Source organism: Manacus vitellinus, unplaced genomic scaffold (assembly GCF_001715985.3).
Source record: "Manacus vitellinus isolate BGI_N305 unplaced genomic scaffold, ASM171598v3 scaffold_0_pilon, whole genome shotgun sequence".
In the NCBI taxonomy this organism is placed as follows: domain Eukaryota; kingdom Metazoa; phylum Chordata; class Aves; order Passeriformes; family Pipridae; genus Manacus; species Manacus vitellinus.
The window spans coordinates 43,563,800-43,586,316 of NW_021938789.1; the positions used below are offsets into that span (position 1 = coordinate 43,563,800).

Consider the following 22,517-nt stretch of genomic DNA (forward strand, 5'->3'; position numbering starts at 1 on the left):
CTGCACATTGCACAGAGTTGCATCCAGATAGTTCTTGAATATCTTCAGTGAGAAAGACTCCACAACCTCTCTGGGCAGCCTGTTCCCGTGCTCGGTCACCCAAACAGTAAAGAAGTTCTTCCCCATATCCAGGTAGAACTTCCTGTGCAACAGTTTCTGCCCGTTGCCTCATGTCCCATTGCTTGGCACCACGGAGGAGAGCCTGGCTCCATCTTCTTGGCAACCCCTTCCATGTAGCAGTGCTGGTGGCCTGAGAACACCTCAGCCTGGGCACAGCTGGGGTACGACCCTGCCCGGGCTTTCCTGGCTCCCGCTGGGGGTCACCTACAACGTCAAGTAGGGGTTGGGGTTTTTTTATTATTATTATTATTATTTATTTTCAACTCGATGGAGCTCTCCGTTGAGGCCGGGCACCCCACAGCCTCCCTCTCCGCCTGAGGCGCTCCCCCTGATGCCCCCGGCGGCCCCCGCGGCCTCCGTGCCGGCGGGGGCAGGCGGGCAGGGCCGGCGCAGCGACGGCGCCGCAGGAAGGGGAGGGCGGCGCCGCCATCATGCGGGCGCCGCGGGGGCTGTCGCGGCTGCTGCTTGGCGGCGCGGGGTGGTGGGGCGCCTGGGCGCCATGGCCCGCTACAGCACGGAGCAGCGAGGCGGCCCAACTCGCCCGATTACCGCCTCTACTTTAGTAAGTAGCAGCCCCGGGCTCCGTAAACCCCTTCCTTCCCCGTCCCGCGGGGCGACGGAGGGAGAAGGCGGCGGCGGGTCCCGCTCCGCGGAGGCTCATCGGGCTCGGTGAGCCACCCCACTTGCTGCAGGGAGGGAGCAGTGTTTTCTAGAGTGTGGGGGCGGATCCTGTGGAGATCCCGGCTTTTGGAGGGGATGCTGGGCCTGCTCAGCCCCGGCTCTGCCGTGCCCTTCCCCAGCCCCGGAGGACGAAGGGCGCCGGGGGTGAAGCGCCGCCGTGTTGTGGGAGCCTGGGGCGGGGGGCTGTGGTACCCCGGGGACAGCCACGGGAGGCTCTGCGGTGTGACAGCGCAGCCTGTCCCTTGTGACCAGGGCACCCCCCTCCCTCCATACACGTCACTGAGATGGGAGGCTGGCACCCAAAACGTGGGGCTCCGGCCTCGAGGGGGGGCCAGCCAGTGGCACGGCGAAGACACGGGCAGTGCTCCAGGAGGCTCTTCAAGGCCCGCTGAGAGCTGAGGGTGTGCCGTGTTCAGTATTACCCATTTTCGTAACAATGTTGTCTGCTTGTGTGCCAGTTCTCTGGCAGTGGTTTTTTGAAACAGTGTTGTCTATCTGGGTGCCAAATCTCTAGCAGTGGTTTTGTACGTTTTTGGTCCATTGACCTATAAGCAGTCAATTCTGACGTCCGCTGGTGTGGGAGAAGCGGAGGCGTCGCGTACCCGGTTGGCAGCGTCCTGCCAGAGCTGCCTCGTGCTCAGTCCCTGGGGCTGCCAGCCCACGAGCTCATCTGGGAAAGTCACTTTCTTTGATGGGAATAAACAGCCTAGCACTAAACTTTGTTTTGTTTGGGGGAAGCATCTGGGAGGCTTCCAGGAGTTGCAGATCAACTCCATTCACTTCTCTTTGCTGAGGTGGTCAAAGTTAAGTCCAAAGCTAAGTGATGTTACTTGTCTACTTTTTCCTTTACTGTGAATAGAGGTACTAGCAGAGGAGAAATTCCTTGAGGTTTGAGTTAGTGTTTGCACTGTTTTTATGTGGTACTTGGGCTTTTAGTATGTTGAAAAAAATTCAGTGGAGTAGTTTGAAAAACTTAAACATCCTCTCCAATGAATTTTGTTTCTTTCTCAAGTGGGAGCAAGGCCGAAGTGCAGTTGGGCCCCCTTTAAGTTAATATCAGTTTCTGTGGTATTTCATATCTAGGGCCTGAACAATTGTCCTATCCCTCACTCTTTTGATCAAACTTTGGCCTGCTGTGTTGGAGGATTTTCTCTTTGTGGTCCTGAAACCCAGTTTATTAGAAATACAGTGAAATCACACTGTTCTAGAGACATTGCTAGACATTGCTAGATTAATTCATTTATTGCTGATGGACATGAAGTTCCTTTGTTTTTTTTTTTTTCCTCTGATAATGGTTGTGTATGGCCAGTGAGAAGAAAAGAGAATGAAAGGATCTTTTCATCTTAACATAGCTTGTGTTGCCAGGTAGTCAGAAGAGGAGCATAGTGTTGAATACTAAAGCAATAAAATTGATTCTAATGAATCTTTATCAAAACAATCAAATTCCTTGTCCTACATGTAAGTTAATTTTTAGTACTTGAAATTAAACTTCGGGAAAAGTTTAACTAATGCATAATCGTAGCATATATACATTTCTGTACTGCATGATGTTTAGCAACACCAACATTGTATGGCACATCTTTAGGTTTGTGATGCTGCTTCTTTGTTCTGTCTTTCAGAGAATGCAGATGGTAAATATATTTCCCCATTTCATGACATTCCACTGTTGGCTGCATCTAAAGAGGTATGTATTTATGCCTTGAAACACAATTAATTTGAAACACAAAGATTTTTGGATAATCAATGGAGAGATGTATTGTGCCAGAAAGGACCAGTCTAACTCAGGCTGATTCCTTATGTAATAAAGGCGCAATAATTCCACCAAATTTTCTCCTTACAATGAAACATAATGATTGCTGTGTAGGCAAGCCTAGGTGTCTCTCTAAGTCCTCAAGTGATTGAGGGCAGGAGGAACCCTCACTGTACCTTGTGATTATTCTCTGTGTTTAGGTCTGTGTTTATGTGTGCTTGAATTAATTTTCTGTTGCTACTCTTTTTAAATTGGTGGTTTTCTGCATCTACAATTAAAAGTGTGCGTTTCTTTGTAGTATATGTACAGCACGTGCTTGCGCAACTTACGGTGTACGTCTTTAATTCCCAGAAGGAGCGTTGTAATTGTAAGGCAACACTAATGCCCAAGAGAGAAGTGGTAATCACACCTTTGGAGAATGGCAGTGCGTGAGGTGCAGCTGAGCACTTTCACGTCTTGTTAGCCACCCTCCCTGGGGCTTCGTTATAGCAATAATGAAACGCCTGTTTTGTCTGTCACTGGTGGGAGAACTGCCAGTCTTCAGTTTAGGTTTGGGTTTGCTTATCATGGTGTGCTTGTTAGACAAACAGGTTGGGAGGGTTTTAGCTGTTTTCTTGATCTGTTACCGAGTCTCTATGGATGATATGAATGATGTGAAAGGTCAGTAGTTTTAAGGCGTTCAGATGGAGACTTCTGAACTGATGAGCCAATCTTGTGAATTATTAAAACCGAGAGATTTAAAATATGAATGAAACCTTTTTTGATCAGGAGACCTGAGTGCTAGTCAATGGAAGTTATCTCATTCAGAGTGTCATTATAAGATGCCCTGTTCAGTGGGTGCTAGTGCTGGACAATCAATGGGCATTTCCATCACACATTCTCTGTTGACCTTGCTGTTCGTATATGTAGAGTTTAGAGTTTGTAGGAGTGGGCTATAGTCTGTAATTTTTCAGTAGATTAAATTAGAGTACAGCAGTGTCTGATCAATGTGGAGAGACTTTCATTTTGGTATGTGAGCAGGAAAATAGCATTCCATCTCACAGAGAGCCTGGGCGGGGCAGGGTGGGGGGTGGCAAGAAGGGGAGTCATTGTGAAGGTCTCCCTTAATTTTGCCTTCTTTGTCAGAGGAGGACTTAAAGAGTTGTATGTTACAGGCTTTCCACCCCATGGTCTAAGCTTTGTGGACTTTATGATGGATAACTCCAGCCTTATTTTCCATACTTGTTTTGTTTATTTGAGATTTTTTTTTTCTTCTTCGACTGTACAGAAGGATGACTGTGTTTTTAATCAGTTGAGGACAGACCTAAATTGCTGCTTAAATTTCTTAGTAGTTGGGAGACGGTGGATGTATCCATGTACATTTTTTATCTTCTTCTGTTAACATCTTGAAGGTTAAAATGTCACAATGAAACAGAACTGAGTACTTACTTTTAAAAGTTATAGTTTAGACCTTTATGCTCAAAAAAGAGTGTTTCAATTGCCTTGCAAACTACTGTTGTCTATAGTTATGTGAATACAGTATTCCTCTCTGATGTTCTTGATACACTTTTTTACTTCACTCTTTCCCTATAGGATAAAGAAATTCCTGCAAAGAGGGCAAAGACTACTGGATCTGAGGTACTGCGAAGTTTCGGTTTGGGTTTTTTTTTAACTATGTCGTCTATTTCCTTTCCAACATCAGTTCACTATTCTGCAAAGTGAACTTGCTCTCAGTGAATAAAGTTGACATGTCCTCAAATGCAAGTCTTTTAGGAGGAAAAGGCTTAAAGGGATTTAATATTCTCCTCTTTGAATGGACCAGAAACGTCAGAATTCTTTTATTCATCAAGATGTTCTCAAAGGCAAACACTTATACCACTCTTTCAAAGGTTTGTTGTGACTAGTACAGTGTAGATGTGTAGATCTTTTTTACTATTGCATTCAGAAACATTTGCAGTTAAACCTCAATTAATGAAATATTCATTATGCTCTCTGGATAATCTTTGTTATATATACAGAACTTCAGAAGTCCTAAGTATGTTAGGACAGAAATTATACTAAGTATCTGCCTCTCAAAGCTGAGGATATGTTGTTTTCTGTACTCATCTGGGAAGCCCAAAGGGAGAAAAATCACATCTGCTAATAGTTCAGCATTATCCAGCACTGAATTTAAGCCTAACAGAAGCCCAAAAACCATGGAAGATCTGCTCAAGCTTTTTCTGTGAAACAAGATTTGTTTATGCAAGTGTCTTTTCCAAAATGTAACACTTTTTGCTCTGCTTTGATTGGCACAGGCTCATCTAAAAGTTAGTAGAAGAATGTGAAAGAAAAAAAAATGAACCAAACTGTTTTAAGGCCATGATGTATGTATGTGTGTGGGTAGGTGTGTGTCCCAAGCTTTATCTCCTCATATCTGTTCGGCCAGTCATATTGCAAAACTGTAACTACCCATCTGATGTGAAAGAACTGCTCTAACTGTCTGGGTTCTCATAGTTTTGCAACTAGTGTGTGGTACACTGGTTCTTCTGCTGTGCAACAGTCCCCACACAGTCCTGCCCTGTGTATTTCCTCTCCCTTTGCTCTGTGATTCATTCAAGCTACAATACCTAAGTAATGTGTTTTAGATTTCCTGTAGCTTGATGCCCATTTAAGTACAGTCTAGTAGGTGTAGAATCATGTCTGAAAGAGGAATTATTCAGGACAAAGAGTATGTGCCAGTTGACTTTTTTGAAAAATCATTGTCTTGCAACATCAGTTCTTATTTACCGCCCTTGCTGCAAGTCAAGTATTCTGTTTCTTACCTGCTTATAAATACTGTGACAATACCTGCCAGGTGCAACTATGTTTTATGCAGCATCTAAAAATGTTCAAAACTGCATTTGTCTGTGCAGTGAGAAGCATGTTAGCTTGTTGAAAACCATGTTTCTTGTAGTCTGGGGAGAGGTGGCTGGAAAATGCTAGTGAGGATGAGCAGCTCTTGCTTTCTGGGACAGTGTAGCATCTAGAGCTGCTTCATATAATTCTTCCCGTTAGAGAACTCTGGACTGTGATTTAATAGAGCTACAGAAAATGAGCAAAGGCAAGTGTACATTTCAATCTTAGTGGGTTTCTGATGCAAGTAAGCGAATGCACAGACTACAGGCTTCCCAAACGTTCTTGGTCTTTACTTAGATGGTGAGATGCAAGAAAACAAATAGTTTAGAAAACCCTTTTTCACCATTATCTTTGGGAGTTGGGGAGGAGAGAGAAAACAGATGAATTTTTGTGTTCAGGAAAGCAGTTTCTTCTACACTGGGCTCTTCAGCAGCTCTCTTTGCCTTGGCCTAGTGAGAAATGCATCCCTGTGTGTGTGTATGCAGGGAAAGCATAGCTTAATCAGAGTGTAACAGGAAAATCAGGAATTGATTATCATGTACTGATTTCAGAAGATCTTTGAAGCACTGTACTCCTTCCTCTTGTCTAGGGATATACAGGTTGCTATTGATACCTGATGTTCAGTTGATCCTTGCACTGAATTTGACCAGAATTCAAAGGTGATACTTGTTCTTAACCTGGAAACACACTGACATCTTTAAAACTTGTGCTTTTAGGGTGACAGTTATTTGTTACTCTGGACAAGGGCAAACCCTCTTAAGAGTGTGTGTTAAATTACGCTGAGCTGCTGTTCATCAGATGGCAGTCTAGCTGTGGAAACTGAAGATAATTCTGCAAGAGTCTCTTCAATCTGTCTAATCTACTTTAAATTGACCTAGGTGTTCCTGATGCCAGAAAAGAAAGTCTCAAAATAGAGGAGTTTCAGCTTTCAGCAGTCATGGGGTAGGGGAATGCACATCCTACAGCTCACTGTTTTGCAGTCTGTTTGTAGTTCTAAGGGAAACGTGCTGTTTCTGTAGGAACTGTTTTCAATAATGCAACCATTTCACATAACATTTTAGATCTTCCCAAATTTAGCTTTGCAGACACTGCTGACAACTGACTTTTTGCTTTCACAGATGATTTTTGACCATTTGAAGACTAGAGAGAAGTTACTTTGAGGGAGAAACTATGCTGAAAGAAATCATATTCAGCTCCAGTCTCAAAATTATTAGCAGTTTGCAGTCTGAACTCCTGCATTGCCTTAAGCATTGCAGGCACTTGGAATCCATTCCTACCCAAGTAAATCTCTGTGAAAGGTTTCAAAAGTTTCACATCTCTGTCTGGAAGAGCGGATATTTCCACTGTGGTTACAGTCAAAACTGTCAGAGCCTGATTGTTGAATATGGTCTTCCATGTCTGGCAGGAAGAAGGTTTGAAGAGGTCATCGTTTTCTTTTCAAGACTAATGTGACATGTTGCTTTCCTGCTGTAGTGAAAGCGTTTCTAATCTGCTTGTCATTGTATATCTTTGGTATTCACGTGTCACATCATTCAGAGGACCCAGGTGTTCTTGAATACAAAGTTTTATTTCAGGTGTACGTCCTGGTAAGGAATCTGTCCAAGCACGTAGAGATTATAGTTCTCTAACTTGCAGACACTCACAAGAGCATCTGAAAAAAGGTAGAAAGAAAGAAACAAGACAGCTTTTATTTTGTTGCATCCTGTGGGTTGCACAGTGCTGGAATGCCCTTGTGAACTTCAGCTGAGTTGCTTCTGTGAGGCAGAAATTTCTAATAAATTAACTAGTCAGGTGAGATATAAAGGGTTATCAGAGTGGTCATGTTGTCTGAATAGGTGATCTGATAGAGACTTTATGCTTCAGTGTTCAAAACTGGTGTCAGAGTTGTCTTATGATAAAGTCAGTATGTTTCTTAAGAAAGGAAAAGCTGTCATCATTTTCTGTGCAGAACAGGTGCACACTTTGTACTGACTTTGTATTCTACCTTAACTACAGCCTCTGTTACAGTTCTTGCTGATGTTAGACCTTTTTTTAATATATGTAACTTGGGCTATAATGTGTCCATTATGTGGTCAGAGATTTGTATTCCGAATTTTAGATTATCAGTGAATCTTTCACCCTGATGCTTGAACTTGCCCAGCTCTTTTCTGAGGATGTGTCCATTAGCTGCAGCCTTGCTCTGTGTTCTTGTAGAGGGACAAATACTGAGAGTAGAAGTAGTCTTCACTCAGCAGTCCAGCTGAAATCTACCCAGAGTAGAGTTGGTTTACTGAGAAAGTTACATCAGTGATTTGATCAAGCTTAACTTCAAATAAATGGTTCCTTAAACTTGAGAAAGCCAGTGTTTCATTTTTATTCATGTCATGGTTGTACACTGTAGTTCTGCAGATGAATGTGTCCCGTAGCTGGGTGATCAGAGAATATGCCTGACACCAGTGAGATACCTGTGTGTAAAAACCAGTGTAGTGTTTGTGATTCCCTTTTCAGTATAACATGAGAGAAGTACACTATGAAGAGACTGCAGGCACTTTGCATTTGTGCTGGGCACTCACTGCATTCCTTTTTTTGCTATGTGGCATGTTAATTTATGTTGGAAAAGTTCCACTGCCTTCTCATTTAGATACAGTCTATTTGGTGTCCAGATGTTGCTGGCATCTGGTTTGTTGTTTTCATTGGCAAATACCTTACAGGAAGTGTTACACTGGGAATGCTTATAACATGGGTACTCATTTTATAAAGAAACCCCACTCCATTTATTTCTGGGTATATTTAATGACAGTCCATGTTTGCCTTCTTGTTTTCCTTTTTTTTTTCTTTCTTTCAAACATCATCCTTTGTTCACACTGCTGCTGGACTGCAGCTTATCACTCTCATTCTTGTTAGTCCTCAGGTGGATGCTGCCATGTTCAGTTGATGGTTGATGAGAATCCCTGCAAGACTGCAAATCAGCAGACAGAAAATAAAAGGAAATGATAGCTGCTTTTTCTTCTCTCTTTCTTCTGAGCTCAGAACTTCACTGTGACAAAGAGTGACCAGCTGCATCTAGTGCTTTCAGATTTTTTTAAGTACACTTCTATAAAAAGTACTAAAATAATTGTCAACTTTAGCATATCTTTTCTCCTTGTCATGCAAGGTGATGGCGAATCACAATCAGGCCTTAAAAAGTGGTGATGTTTGTCATTTTATGAAATTGTACTGAGTTTCTGTTGTCTCTTTCCCTCATCACTTTCCTCGCTCTACAGAGGTTGCTCCACTTCTGCTTCAAATTAGCTGAACCTTCAGAGTTCAGCATTAAGGGTTGCAACCCTCGAGCAAAATCATGCTTATTCAAAACCCTTTCCTCAAGTGCACAAGCTAAGGAACTTGGAATGACTGGAAAAGGAAATAGTTGAACAACAAAGGGAAAGTTAGGTAAGGAAGAATTGGTTTTGAGACGGGTATAGGGCATTCCAGAAAGGCAGATTGTAAAAATAGTGTAAGAAAGGTCTTTTTATTTTTTTTCTCTTCTGATATTCAGATTTCTAATGACAAACTCTGATCAAAATGAGCTATCTTCTGTAAGAATCTGTACAGCCAGAACTAGCAGTTATTTTTGGCCATCAGTCTTGGAGTAGAGAATGATGACTAATAGTTTACCTGCGTACAGCAGTCTGTATTTTGCTTGTTTTTCTTGATACTTGCTGTACAAATGTGCCAAAGTAGTTTTGTGTATCTTTTTTATCTTTCTCTGGTTTTCCTATTTCAAAAATTAAAACCCATTTCTGTTGTCTGTGTGTGAGAGAGACATTTTTGCTTGTCTCAGCAAAAACTATATCATGATACATTAAAAATGATGTTCAGCTGAAATGGAATGCAATAAGTTGCCAAGCAGTGTTAAAGACAACACCCTGATAAAGCAAACAGTTACAACCTATGTGAGTTCCCATGTAATGTACTTAGTGTGTAGTTCTTAGGAAATAAAGGGTATCATTTAGACATACTGGTTGTTCTACTGTGTCATTTTCTGCTGATTTGCTGATTCAGTTTTAGGAATTAGGAAATGCACTTTTGACTTCTCTGTGTTGAGCAAATAGATTCCACACCCCCCTGGCCCCCATCACCTCTTCGAGGTATAATAGAACATAAGTACAAATGTCTGTCTCGTGTTCATATTGACTCAAAGTCAAAAAAGCTACGTAATACCCTGGGTTGAAAGTCCCTCTGGGCTCTGTCAGTGCTCTTTCCCTAGCAGATGAGTTCTGTCTCTTTCTCTGAATCTAGGAAACTGTTTCCTCCTTTTTTCTTGCATGCTCCAGGAATACTGTCCTGAGGAGAGTGTCAGCCACAGAGTTGGCATGAGGCTGCTCCATCTGGCCTGTTGTACAGTTGGCTCTCCTGAACTGGAGTCCTTTCTACATCAGGTGCAGAGTGGGATTAAATCTGGTCTGCAGCTAGCAATGATCTCAGGCAGACCAGGTGACTGCTATTGTACTGAGGCAGTTAAATGGTAAACTTTGCAAGCAATAGTTTTTGTTTGATGAGAGATATTTTTTCTGTCATTTGAAGGTGTGTCAAGTGGGCTATTGAAGCAGTCTCACCATTGCTTGGGGGGGTAGAAGTGCTTACTGGGGGGTTTTGTGGGGTGGAATTTTTTGTTTTACTGATTTAAAATAAAGATAAAAATATCAGTTACCAGATGCATTCCCCAGCCAAAACTAACCACTGAATGACATATGCAGATGGTAATCTGTGAAGACAAGTGGTGTCTGACACTTGCATTTCTGTTTTCAGTTGAGGCGGGAACAGTTTTCAGCAAGGGATGGGAGACAGCATTCAAGTGGTTAGAAGGAATAGGTGCTTGATCTGGGAAAATAAGAGCGATGGAAATATTCCTGGGTGATACTTAGGCAAGGAGGGAAACAAGATAGGAAGAGGAGGAAAAAAACCCCTAAAAACCAGAGGAGTCTACTTCTCTCTATCTGTCAAAATATATGCTCTTCTTTCCACACCAGTGGATCTAGTCTCACCACTGTGAAAATTTGATTACCCTATAAATAAAACTTTTTATTTTTAAATGTAAACACTGTATGAAGTCATTAATCTCTTGTAAATGCTTGTGGCAGCTTAGAATTAGAGAGTATTTCAGGGATTTTTTTTGCATACAAATTAATCTGTCAGGCTGTCACATTTAAGACTCTTGACAACTCACATTTGACTGATACCACAAATTATGAGGGCCTGGTCTTTGAGCTGAGTTAAATTCAAGTGATTTTTTTTTGTTTGTTTGTGAGAGCAACATTGTGTTCATTTCAGTCCAGTTGTTGTCCAGCCCTGAGGGTTGATTTGGTGAAGACCTGGACTAACTGTGACTAATTAAAGCTCAAAACCAAGTTTAGAGGTTGCTGAAGCCATTGTATTTGACATGGTCAGAAAAGTGTATAGCAGCATATAAAGAAAAATACAGGATTGTGGTAGAGGGGAAGACATCATGTATAATTCCAGGAGTAGTTTGTAAGTTTTCTACCTGTAGCTACCAGTCAGAACAGTTCTTCGACCTGCTTGGCAGTTCCGTAAGAGTTTCTTGTCAGCACTGGCTTTCATGCTGAGCATTTCTGTTTGCCACATGTTTCCCAGATGGATGTGCAGACATTATTGGGCACTCTTCCAACCCTTCTCTTACCTGCTGGTGCATGTATGTTGCTTTGTTCTGTCTCCTTCCTCAGTGTTGACATTTTTGAGCCCTTGTTCTGATTACTTTTGTTTCAACTATTCTTATATACATAAGGTGTACTTTATGTAACTGAAACTTATCTGAAGCACCTTTCTTCTTTTTTTTTTTTAAATCTTTTTTTATTTGGTGATGACGTGCTTGGGAAAAGTGATTCCATCTGATGTGCCACGGATTGCAGTATGGGCACAGTACTTATGGATGGCAAATATAATTTAAATTTGTTGGGAATCTGCTGTTAGGATTGTGCATAGCTTGTGATCTCATTATAGAAATGCTGAGTGACAGTTGGGATTTTCCTTTGCTTTCTTGCTTTCCACATTCCAGATTTGTTTGGGAGGACATGATCGTAGAACCATTGGAATTACTTTAATCAGACTGTGACATTGACCCTGGTAATGGTATTTGTTTGTTGCAGCTGCAAGATGCAAGGAGCAAAAATACAAATATTTAAGGGTCCACTGGAGCCTTAATTGCAATGTTGTTAAAGAGTCAGTGCAAGTCTTCAGTTCGTGTAACTTTATATTTTTTTCCTACAAATTTCTGCAAAAACATACTTTGCCTTTCCTGAACTGTTGTGATTGTTAATACCAATGTAAGTTTTCTTTGGCTATGAAGAGATGTTCCAGGCAATGTGATATTTTTGGGGTTATTTTAGTAATTTAAAATAGGTTGTAGACATTGCTTGATGGTTTAGTCTAGTTACCCAATTCAATTAATACTCCACTCCTTGGTAGTGCTCACCTCTGACAGCTTCAGAAGAAGAAATCTTACGGCGGTTACACAGAGTTTTTCTCTTTGGAAAATACTGCTTTAACTTCCTCAGTAAGAAAGGTGTAGACTACTTTTTTTTCTTCTAAAAACATGCAAGTTTACATGTTTTGGGTTTATTCCTCCCACACCCCCTTCTCAAAACAGCTTTCACTTAGGAAGAAGCCTAACACAAATGTGAGGTATCTGTGTCCATATCTTTCCTCAGCCATCGCTTTTGGATTAGTATCACCTCGCTTCAACTAGATTTGACTGAGAATCAGAAATGTCAGTGGTTGTTGCATTTGCATGGGTTTTTTAAAAAAATTAATGAGTCAAAAGAGGAGGGCCTTAAAGAAATAAATCCTTAGGGGGAAAAAAACAGAAGCATTGTCCTTTCCACTGCTTAAGGGAAGCTAACTCTTTTCTATAGAAACATCCAATCCTCTTTGACTAGTAGGCTGAACCACTGCCATGTAGCAAACCATTCCATGGAAATTCTGAACATTTTGTGAAGAGTAATATCGATATGGGCATAAAAACCATCATGTGTATTTCCATTACTTTTTGTTGTTTGTATTCTCAAAGGAGTGGGGTGGGGAAAGGATGAACCAAGGAGGTTGAATATCATTGTGCGGAACTAAATGAATTGTACAAGTAAAAGCAGCTGGAACAGAGAAATGTGATGTGTGTTGCTGCTGAATGCAGAGGAGAGAATTTGTGTTACTGTAAAATACTAATTGCCAAGAGGAATTTATTTTCAGTTCTGACACTGTTTTTTGTTTTAGGTCCTATATAATATGATTGTAGAAGTGCCTCGTTGGACTAATGCAAAAATGGAGGTAATTAAGAAAAATACCTTGATTATATAGGTATTTATGGAAGTTATGACAATGAAGTGGCTTTCAATAGTCTGAGTTTAATCACAGTGTGGATTACTCTTTACACATGAAATCTCTGTTAAAAAATTGATTTGAAGTGGTGCATACAGACACTTTCCTTGCAATTATAAGAAGTGTCTTCTCTTCAACCATCTGACTGGAGGGTGCAGCATACCTGCAGCAGAGTTCGGAAGTACTGATATTCAGGATGTTGTCCAGCATTTTAGTCTTTCATGTTTGTGGAGCATTCCACTCAGAGAATTTAATTAATCATTTCCACTCTATAGGGTGCTAGGCCAAATCCTGACAAATGGAGTTGAAAATAAAAAAGCATTTCCTTGTGACAAAAAAAAAAAAAATTACTTGGGGACCTCACTGATTGAAAGTATCTCCTGCAGGGAGATATTTTACAAATAGGGCTTCATCTGTAGTGTTTGTGAAACAACACATCTCACCAGGATATGTCCTATCTTTCTGAACACTTGTATTAATCTTAGGGATGTTTTCCAGCTGCTTTAAAGGAAGCTTGTGGTTGAGCTGTTAACTATTTTAATTATTGAAAATAATACCAAAGAACCTACCCAGCCTGTTATTTCAAAGTTTTGTTTTCTCCTTTCCCTGATTATAGAAAATTATTTGAACTGTGTTTACCTTCACAGTTGTTATTCTGCAACCAGGGTTACCTTAGATATTTACCTTGTATTTTAAACTGATGATTTATTGTGGAAACTGAGTTTTCTTTCTTAGAATTTTCCTTTGACAATTCTACTTGAACTCTTTGCCTAAAGCTCAGGTTACTCTCCCTCCTCTTCTCTTGGCACATTATGTCAGGGGTAGAAAAGTTTACTGTCCTGGTAGGTTCAGAAATCTGTAGTGTGTAGACTCTTCTGGCTTGATAGAGGAGACTAGATGTAGTTCTCTAACATTTAACTTCTAATATAGCTGAAATTTCCTGCATCAGTCGTTAAGGCAGTTGTCTTGCCATGCCATTGTGTCCTGGCACTCCTTCAGTCCAGACCGTGGTAAGCTGCTAATACCTGCTAATACTTTGCATCTCTGTGCTGAGATTCCCTCTTGTGGAATGGAGATTGTAGGAAATTAAATCTTGCCTTAGAGTGAATGTTACCTGCTGTTACATCCCCAGTGACAGATCTTCTACTCATCACCTTGTTGTGTTTCTGTTGTTCTTCCCTTGATTTTACTGAAGGGGCTTTTCATGAAACTTTTGTCTGCTGCTGGCAGTCACTCTTCTTTGTCCCAGTTTCCATTGCTGAGCTCCACTTCTGTCAGTGTCCCAGGTGGCACATTTAAGGTCTTCAGTGTTAAGTTGTGACCAGAAGCAAGTAGAATCCAGTGTGAAACCAGAAATGTGTGAACCATCATCTCAGCTGTTGGGGAGGGTTTACTTGCAGAATAAGTATGTGCTATTTATTGACAGGTTGCTGTGGTTCAGAAAGGAGGAATTCCTTGGGGATGGATTTGTAACCAGAGTGAGAGAGGTAATTTAGGTAAATTACAGGGATGTAAAATGAATGTGGACTAAGGGCTGTGTGCTTATGCATGGAAGCTGTGCACTGCCTGAGCCAGTGTAACCACTTCAGCTGGTAACCAATGTTTTGCCATTCAGATGAGTGTTCATAGGCAAGAACCAAGCTAACATGGATTGGATTGCGGTATGTAGTGTCAAAAGGGTGGTTACAGTGAATTAGCTGTGGTAGGTAATTCATATGGCAGTGGGTTTGTAGTTGAGGTTTTGGGGAGGATGATACTGTTCAGCTTCTGTCCTTCTGAGAGTGCTTCTTTGGGATTAAGAATGCCCTCTTCTAATGCCAGCTTAACTTGTTCCAAATCTGCGTTAAGTTGGCATTTGGTGACTATAGAGAATTCGTGCTTGCTAAAAAGCATTTGTATGCTGAAAGGTGTTGGAAATAAGGGATGTGTGCAATAGGAGAGCAAGGAACAGAGGGCAAGAAGAACATGAAACATCTCCTCTGTGAGTGTCAGAGTCCCTGTTGTCAGAAGAACTTGTACCACCATTTGCATGTCTGTTGAACTTTTACTATAAAGTGCAAACTTCTGACTTAAGTTCCTTTCAGTATTTATGTTTGACCATGACAGTTTCCTTATAAATTTATTACTTTCTCTTCTAGATTTCATTTTTTTCTTGCACACTTTACAGCATTATTTAAAACCTTAATAAGCTGCTTTTTGAATATGACCCTTGAGATTCAGACTGAAGCTATTGTACTTTTAATAATTCTCAAACCACAAGCATGTGCCTGCCAGATGAATTTTTCTAACTGGTTCAATATGGAATGAATTGCTTTCCATTTTATCATTCTCCTTCTCTCTCTCTCCCCCTTTCCACCCCCACCCTTTTTCACGATCTGCTTAGATTGCCACTGAGGAGCCGTTGAATCCCATTAAACAAGATATAAAGAAAGGGAAGCTTCGATATGTGGCAAATATCTTTCCTCACAAGGGTTATATATGGAATTATGGTGCCCTCCCACAGGTAACATTTTTGTTATAATGGTGAAAGTTTTCTGTCTTCTGTGTAAATTGCCTTGTAAATCTTGGATACTGCCTGAATGCAAATCAGCAGCAAGAGGGATGCTTCTCTTGGATACATTTGTAAATTAGGATTTTTTTTATGTTGAACTTTATTGTGTCCATAAATTTTGATCAGAATTTGGGTGTGAAAGTAAATCTGAGCTATGTTTTAGGAAGGAGTTAAATGGTCAAGAAATCTCAAATCTTTAGTCTGTCTCTGTGCTGTAGTGACAGACTTAAACTGTCATGGTCTGCCATTCAAGAATACTTTGTCAAGTAGCTCTTTCCTGCTTAAACAAGGCATTTTTTAAAAAACTCATTTAGGATTTTCATATGCTGCAGCATAAATTTTAATTGGGATTTCTTAATATCTTTAACTAAGAAGAACACAAGGGCTGTTCTTTTTTAGATTAAACCTCAACTGCCTTTCTTAACTTTTCTCTGAACTGTGAGACTTTACTGATCAGGAGGCATTCAAAGCTTCAAGCCTTGAAAAGCCAACTAATGCATGAAATTTTGAGCATAATGAAAAGTTTTAAACTTTTTTCATTTCTATGAATAACCCATTGGACTTAAATTAGTACTGAAGAACATGATGGAGCTTGAAAAGGGTAGTTTATTTTCTTTACATTTAACTGTATAAGCACTGAACGTTGAACCCTGAAATCGGAGAGGGCTGGAAATAATTGTAATTTTTAATTTTTAATATATTAGAATATTTGCTATCATAGCAGAAGCTACTCTACTGTCCAGAGAACAACTAGTGAGCTTTCCTTTTAACCTAGATGTGAAGAGATGAAATTATGCAGAAAAGTAACACTGATATAATGTAGTCTTAAATAAAAAACCCTTTGGAAGAGTTTTGGAAAAATAAACAATTTTGAGGTGGAGTTATGATCATGGACAGCAGGAGCTAACAGCATAGCTCCTTAAAAAAAAAAAGCTTTCTAAAATCTTTTCAATGAAACTTCATTGGACTTAAAATTGTTAACAGAAAAACTTCTCAACTGTAGAATGAGTTACTTGCCAGTAAGAGTAAGAACATGTACTGGTCTAGTAATTAAATTAGTATAACTTGGTTAGGACTCCTTGCTTGTACAGTGCTCAGAGCAGGGGTTTAAACTTACCCTTGGAGAAACTTTTTTGGTCTTAAGCAGTTCACTGTTCTTGGGAAGGTACACATCTCAAAATATTAAGAAATACTTCATACCCAAATCTGAAAACTTTAAAAAGCTTATTGGATTCTGACAAATCCATGCCTAGGAGGATAGTTAGCTCAAAGCCTCCATATTTTTGAAAGCAATAAGTGTTAGTGTCATGGTATTTAAAGAGCATAATGAAAACGTAATTGTAAGATATCCTAGCTTGATCCCATAACCATTAGTAACTACAAAAATCTGAATTCAGCATCCTCTGATGCCTTAATCACTGCAATTGGGTAAAGTGTATCTGCTGAGTCATGGATGCAGTTAATATTTTTGTTTCTGTGTCCTCAGTAATCCTCATGTTACTTGTCCTGAGTGTAAGTTACTCAAGGTCAGTCCATTGGCTGTTTGTTTGTTTGTTTTTTCTTCTCCCATTGAGCAAGCCTGTTCTCAGAAAGCTGATGTTTTTATTGGTGTTTTTATTAATCTTAGTAATTTAGTGGTAAGACAAGTTATGATTGCAGTTTAGTTGATAACTGATAGTTCTCTTTCCTTTGGCAGACCTGGGAAGATCCAAACCATACAGATACCATTACAGGATGTTGTGGGGATAACGATCCTATTGACGTTTGTGAAATAGGTTCAAAGGTTTGTCTTTATTGAGATTAATTTAATTTATCAAGGTTAACTTAATAATTTGGCAACAACTTCTGGAAGAGAAGGTCAGATGGAAAACAAAAAAAATGGTAATAGTATTAGGGGTTGATGACAGTATAAACAGAGGATCTAAGGAGAGAATAGGTAAGGAAATTGTGGATTTTTAAAAAGAAGGAAAAAAAGAAGGATTTGGTAAAGTGTTTGTAGTTGATAAAAGGGAAAATAAAAAAACACCGTCCTGAAGTTCTGTGGCTGGACATTGAGTTTTGTGTGAGGTAGGAGGGAGTTAAGATTTTTGGGAAAGGAAAAGATTTATTTCTTTTCCTCCTATTAGGAGTATTGTAGCTGTGAACAGGTTGTTGAAAGATGAGGAAGTATGACAGCCTTAGCACATTAAAATTACAAGGTCAGACCCACAAAGGAGGTAAGTTTGAGTTTACTCATGGGTGCAAACAGAAGTAGATCCTCTTCTAGAGAAGACAGGAACCTGTTGCCGTGTTGCAGATTTATGAGTCACAAAGTGGATGGATGAAAAAGAGGTGCAGAAAAAACCATTAGTAGGTATAAAGAAAAGGTTTAGCTCACTGAAAGAAAAATGTACATATCTAGAGGCAGTGAAGAATGAAGCAATGTTCTGTGGTATCAAAAATGAGGTTATGAAATTAATGAGTTTGGAAGAGAGATATCTTGGGATATTTTAGGTAAGGGGAAATTTAATTGGTGACCTCAGTGAAGGTGGTAACCGACTATTTGAGGTGAGGAGCCTAAAGATGAATTTCAAGGGATCCAGAAGGAGTTACAAAGGGAGTATCTTCTGGTAGAGAGAAGGTTCCTAAGATAATGGAAAAATAGTTGTGCTGTTATTTCTGGGGAAGGGCTGTGTGTTTATGCGTGTATACTGGAGTCTAGAGGAAGGAATAACAAGAGATAAATTACGACCATGAGTTGAGGAAAGTAGACAGTCAAGAGACAGGAATAAGTTAAAAAATGAGTATGAGCTACTTTTGACTTGCAGTTTGGAGTGACGATCAAGAAAGGGTAGAGGAACTAGGGTAAAAAGGAAGGAAATATTTTCTAGCTTCTTGTGTACTTAAATGCTGACTAGAGGATTGAGGGTTGACAAATAGTAGGAGAAAGGCTAGAAATGTTAAACACATGTGTGCTAGGTTTTCAGATCTATCTTGCAATAGTGCTATAGCTGCTAGTCAAAAACGTAGTAAAACTATTTTTTTTGTAAGGTAAAGGAGAAATTCTTTGTGGTGTTTTCCAGATCTTTGTGATGTGTTCTGTTTCAGGTTCGTTCTTCTGGTGAGATTGTTCAAGTGAAGGTTTTGGGTGTTTTAGCTCTTGTTGATGAAGGAGAGACAGATTGGAAGATAATTGCTATCAGTGTGGATGACCCAGAAGCCCATAAAATCCATGGCAAGTATTTTTGTCTTTCTTTATGCAAGTTAGGTCCACAACTTGCACAGTAGAATGGTACCTGAGTTTAGACCACCCAGGACAAGAAGAGGCACACAGTGGAAAGGCAAGACTTTTCTTTTATTGTTCTGTTTAAGTCAGGTGCTTCCTTCATGGAGGGTATATGTGCTTTCACAGTAAACTTTTTTGAAATGGTTCACTTGGATTTTCAAGCGGACCTGTCATACAGAAAGTCTTTTGACTTCTGAAACACAACTGCCTTAGAAAGTGACCTCCTAAAATTACAGGCTTATCTCCTGTGTAATAGTGAATATTTACCCACTTGCGTTACATAGCACACTGCTATTTTCCTTGTTGAAAGTGTTTGTGCCTGTTATATTTGCAGGCATTGTGTTGCATTCTGAAAAGGCTGTATATTTCTAGTACTTTGTCACTTGTAAGTGTGTTACTTCCAGGGTTTGTTGCTTAGTGTGTTTCCCCTTTTAACCTGAAAATTTGCAAAGTAAACTGCTAGTGCAGCTCACCCTAGTATCACCCTAATATCCCCCTAGCTGTGCAGGGGGAAATATCCTGTTCAGACTTATATTCCCTGTTACCATTCTTCTGATATGCAAATGAAATTCAAATACTGAAATGTGTCTACGTGAATAGCAGATGAGATCTAATTTTGCTTGAAGATGTGTTAAAGCTGCAGGGAAGTAGGTTTTTACAGCACAGGTAAAGTACAGCTTTTCTCTGGATAAACAGAGGTTCTCTTCCTCAAATGCAGTGTTTGGGAATCATGAGAATTAAGTGAGGAGGTTTGTCTAAAAATGATTGTTATGAGATCAAACCCCATGTGTATATATATACATATATATATACACACGCAATCAATACCCATCAGGTATGTACAATCAGAGCTCTTTGTTGGTTGGGAGCACCAAGGCACAGAGTTACCTTTCTGTAGGAGTAGGGCTATCCAGTAGTTTTTTAAGCAATTGTGTTCCTCAACCATTGAGGCTTTGTCCTGGTTTCTGAACATAAAGTATGTCACTGGACTGGCCCTTCATTCTCAGTTTTCTTGCAGGTTGCTTTCGCATGGAGAATACTTGACTTGTGGGGAAAGAAGGGGAGAAGAGGAGATGAGGAAAAGGAAACTCTTGGGTTGATGCTGATTTAAATCATTGGGCAGATGAATTACTACATAGTGTTTATGACTCTTTAACTACTTTGATAGAGATTAAGAAGTTCAGCTTAAGGAAATAGTAAGTAATAGTTTGCTGTTAATGTTAGTATCAATTTAAACCACTTTGTGATGTGCAGCAAAATGCATAAGTGTCAGTAGTTAAAACACAAGTAATTGGCCCTTCATTTCTAGACACTGTTCTGTTTAAAGTCTTACATTTTTTGCTTAACAGTTTCTGAGAGAATGTAGTCAGAAAAATGGATGAAAGAATTTAAAAGGAGTCTACTAAGTTGGGGCAAAACTGTGGCAGTTTATTCCAGTATTATTTATTATTTTGGATTAACTATTTCTATTTGAAAGTCCTCTGCTGGTTTGTTGGTTGGTTGGTTGGTTTTTGTTTCGTACCAACCCCCCCCAGGTAATGATTTACTTCAGTTCTGTTACAGCTTTAGTTTGGGAGTGGGGGAGTAGGAGCTTTAATCTTATTTAAAAGAAAAAAAAGGGGGGAGTATGGGCAAACCATTACCTTTAGTTGGTTCCTGAGTGCCTACTTTCTTATCAGAGAATATGTGCAAAACTTCGAGAACTGCTCTGAGATACAGAGAAGTGCAGAAATATTTATCCAATTTAATATGATTTCCCTTTGGGATTGGAGTTGCAGCCTAGGATTTACAAAAGAAAGAAAAGGGGGAAAAAGCCCCCATCTGCTTTCACAAAACACGACTGGCTTGCAGTGTTTAACAGCAATCATTCTCCTGTCTGAAAACAAACAAATCTGTTGGAGCCAGCAGTACAATATGTCCTTTTATACTTGTTTTTCCCCCTTTCCAAAGTTGTTAATTATTTCAGCGTAAAGGGACGGCAGCTACAGATATAACTGGTCTCTCCTCGGTAGTTCACGTGCTGCTGTTACCGAGGTGGCCTCCTGGGGAAGATGAGGCTAAGTGTTGCCTTCTAGTCCTGTCCAGTCACTTTTGTATAATTTGTTAAGCATTTCCAATTGGACTGAGAATCATCACATTTGCTTTCAGCTCAGTGTGTGCACAGCCCCCAGTGAACATTTGGAAAAGATAATTCCGAGACACCAGAGTGGTGATTACTCGCAAGCCCCATCCTGAGCCCTCACAGTGTGTTAACTCCTCTTGCCGCTTTAAGCACACCCCAGGTACTCTGTATATTCTCCTTCTGGGATCGTGAATGTTCTCCTAAGTGCCATTGATTTTTCTGAGACTTCACAGAACTTAGAACTGAGCAGTCCCAACTTCTGAATGGTTCTCATTGTTCATTCATAGCACTCAGGCCGTACTGTGTCCTGCAGGCATTTATTGATAAATACTGGTTTAAATTGAAGACCCTGCCTAGAACTCTCTCTTTCACACAGAGCAATGAGAAACTCTAATTTACAGTGACAATACCCAGGAATGATTAGCAATGCTTAGCACCTATTCAAGTGGGAACTGTGTCATCAGTGGGAATAGCAAGGGCTTAGTGTCGTTTTGGACTGACTTTGGAAGGCAATCTCTTTGAAATAATAGCACTTAATTCTGGTGGAAGTGGTGGCAATCTCACACCAAATATAAGCTGTATGTCAGATGCAGGTAATTGTGTGTGAAAGTTTCTTTTAGACTAAAACTAGACATCTTCAGATTTATTTATTGGCTATTGTCTTTGTGCTCAGGCAGTTGCTAGGCAGATGGCCATTAGTGGACCAGCAAAGTAACTTTAGACCAAGCAACTCTGAGAAAGGACCTAAAGCTCCTTGCAGACTGAAACACTAAATCTTGGTGATGTAATAGGCCTGGTTGATTTTATTATTATTATTATTATTATTATTGTTGTTGTTGTTGTTGTTGTTGTTGTTGTTGTTTTTTGCATTTTGGTTGGTTTTTTGTGTTTTTTTTTTTTTCAGTGAAATAGTAGCCAGGAGTAGAAAGGCTACTTGTCTGCTTACCTCATAATTTGGATTGAACTTAATATATTGGAGTTTACATGCATATCTGATGTGCTTTACTAAGTTGAGACCGTAAAGGAGGAGTGATATTTTCGTGCTGTGATTTGGTCTAAATGTATGTGCCTCTTCATGTTGGCCAAGAGGTTTTAAAAGTCACTGGCAGCTGAAGCAGGAATTGTGTTTGAAGCAGCTTATGAAGAGTCTGACTCTCAAAAGGTCAGCTCTCCTTCCTTCAGCAAATTGGACTAGTCATGTATGCTGGGTGGCATTTGGGAGGTGTTTTACCCGCCTGGAATCTTAGCAGCCATTTTTTGCTATTGCTCACTGGAAAGGTGCCTGGATGTATTCAGCAGCAGTTGCTGATGTCTGCTGACTTTGTTGCTCTGCCTTTTGCTGGCACTGGTGTAGTTAACTGTGCTGTCATGAAGCCTAGCCATGATGTTGCCATGCTGCTTTTATAAAGTGCGTCTCAAGATAGGGTTAAGCGATCAAACCCTAAATGGCAAAACCAAAGTATATTGTATATATTGTTACAGACCCCTCCTTGCATATGAGTGTATTTATATGCAGAGAAGCAGCAGAGGCCCATGAAACCTTTGTTGTGGATTTGTGTAAGCACTCAGTATAAAGAAATTAATTATATGTACCAAGGCTCCCCTCCTACCCCCTGCTCAAAATACACCAAATGCCTTTATATGGAATGTAGCTGCTGCTTCCTGTAAATGTTTATAAGATGTTATTAAAAACATATGTCCTCTCTTCCCACAGACCTTGTTTAGAAAGCTTGCTGCAAGCATGTTGTTTTAGCTTTGCTTGCAAGAAGCAGCATCTGTTGTACTAAAAATGGTAGTTTTGTACAAATGCTTTTGTTGCTCTCCT

The 22,517-nt window shown here is 40.1% G+C and overlaps 1 protein-coding gene across 1 annotated transcript in view; it reads left to right on the plus strand.

The window, feature by feature from the left end:
- Positions 1-551: 551 nt before the first annotated feature.
- Positions 552-22,517, plus strand: part of PPA2 (inorganic pyrophosphatase 2) — a 34,986-nt gene continuing 13,020 nt past the window's right edge. Inside the window, 9 exon segments of the mRNA XM_018072539.2 lie at positions 552-602; positions 605-647; positions 650-682; positions 2,421-2,485; positions 4,124-4,168; positions 12,650-12,703; positions 15,138-15,257; positions 17,002-17,088; positions 18,393-18,519. Coding sequence (XP_017928028.2) covers positions 552-602; positions 605-647; positions 650-682; positions 2,421-2,485; positions 4,124-4,168; positions 12,650-12,703; positions 15,138-15,257; positions 17,002-17,088; positions 18,393-18,519 — 625 coding nt within the window.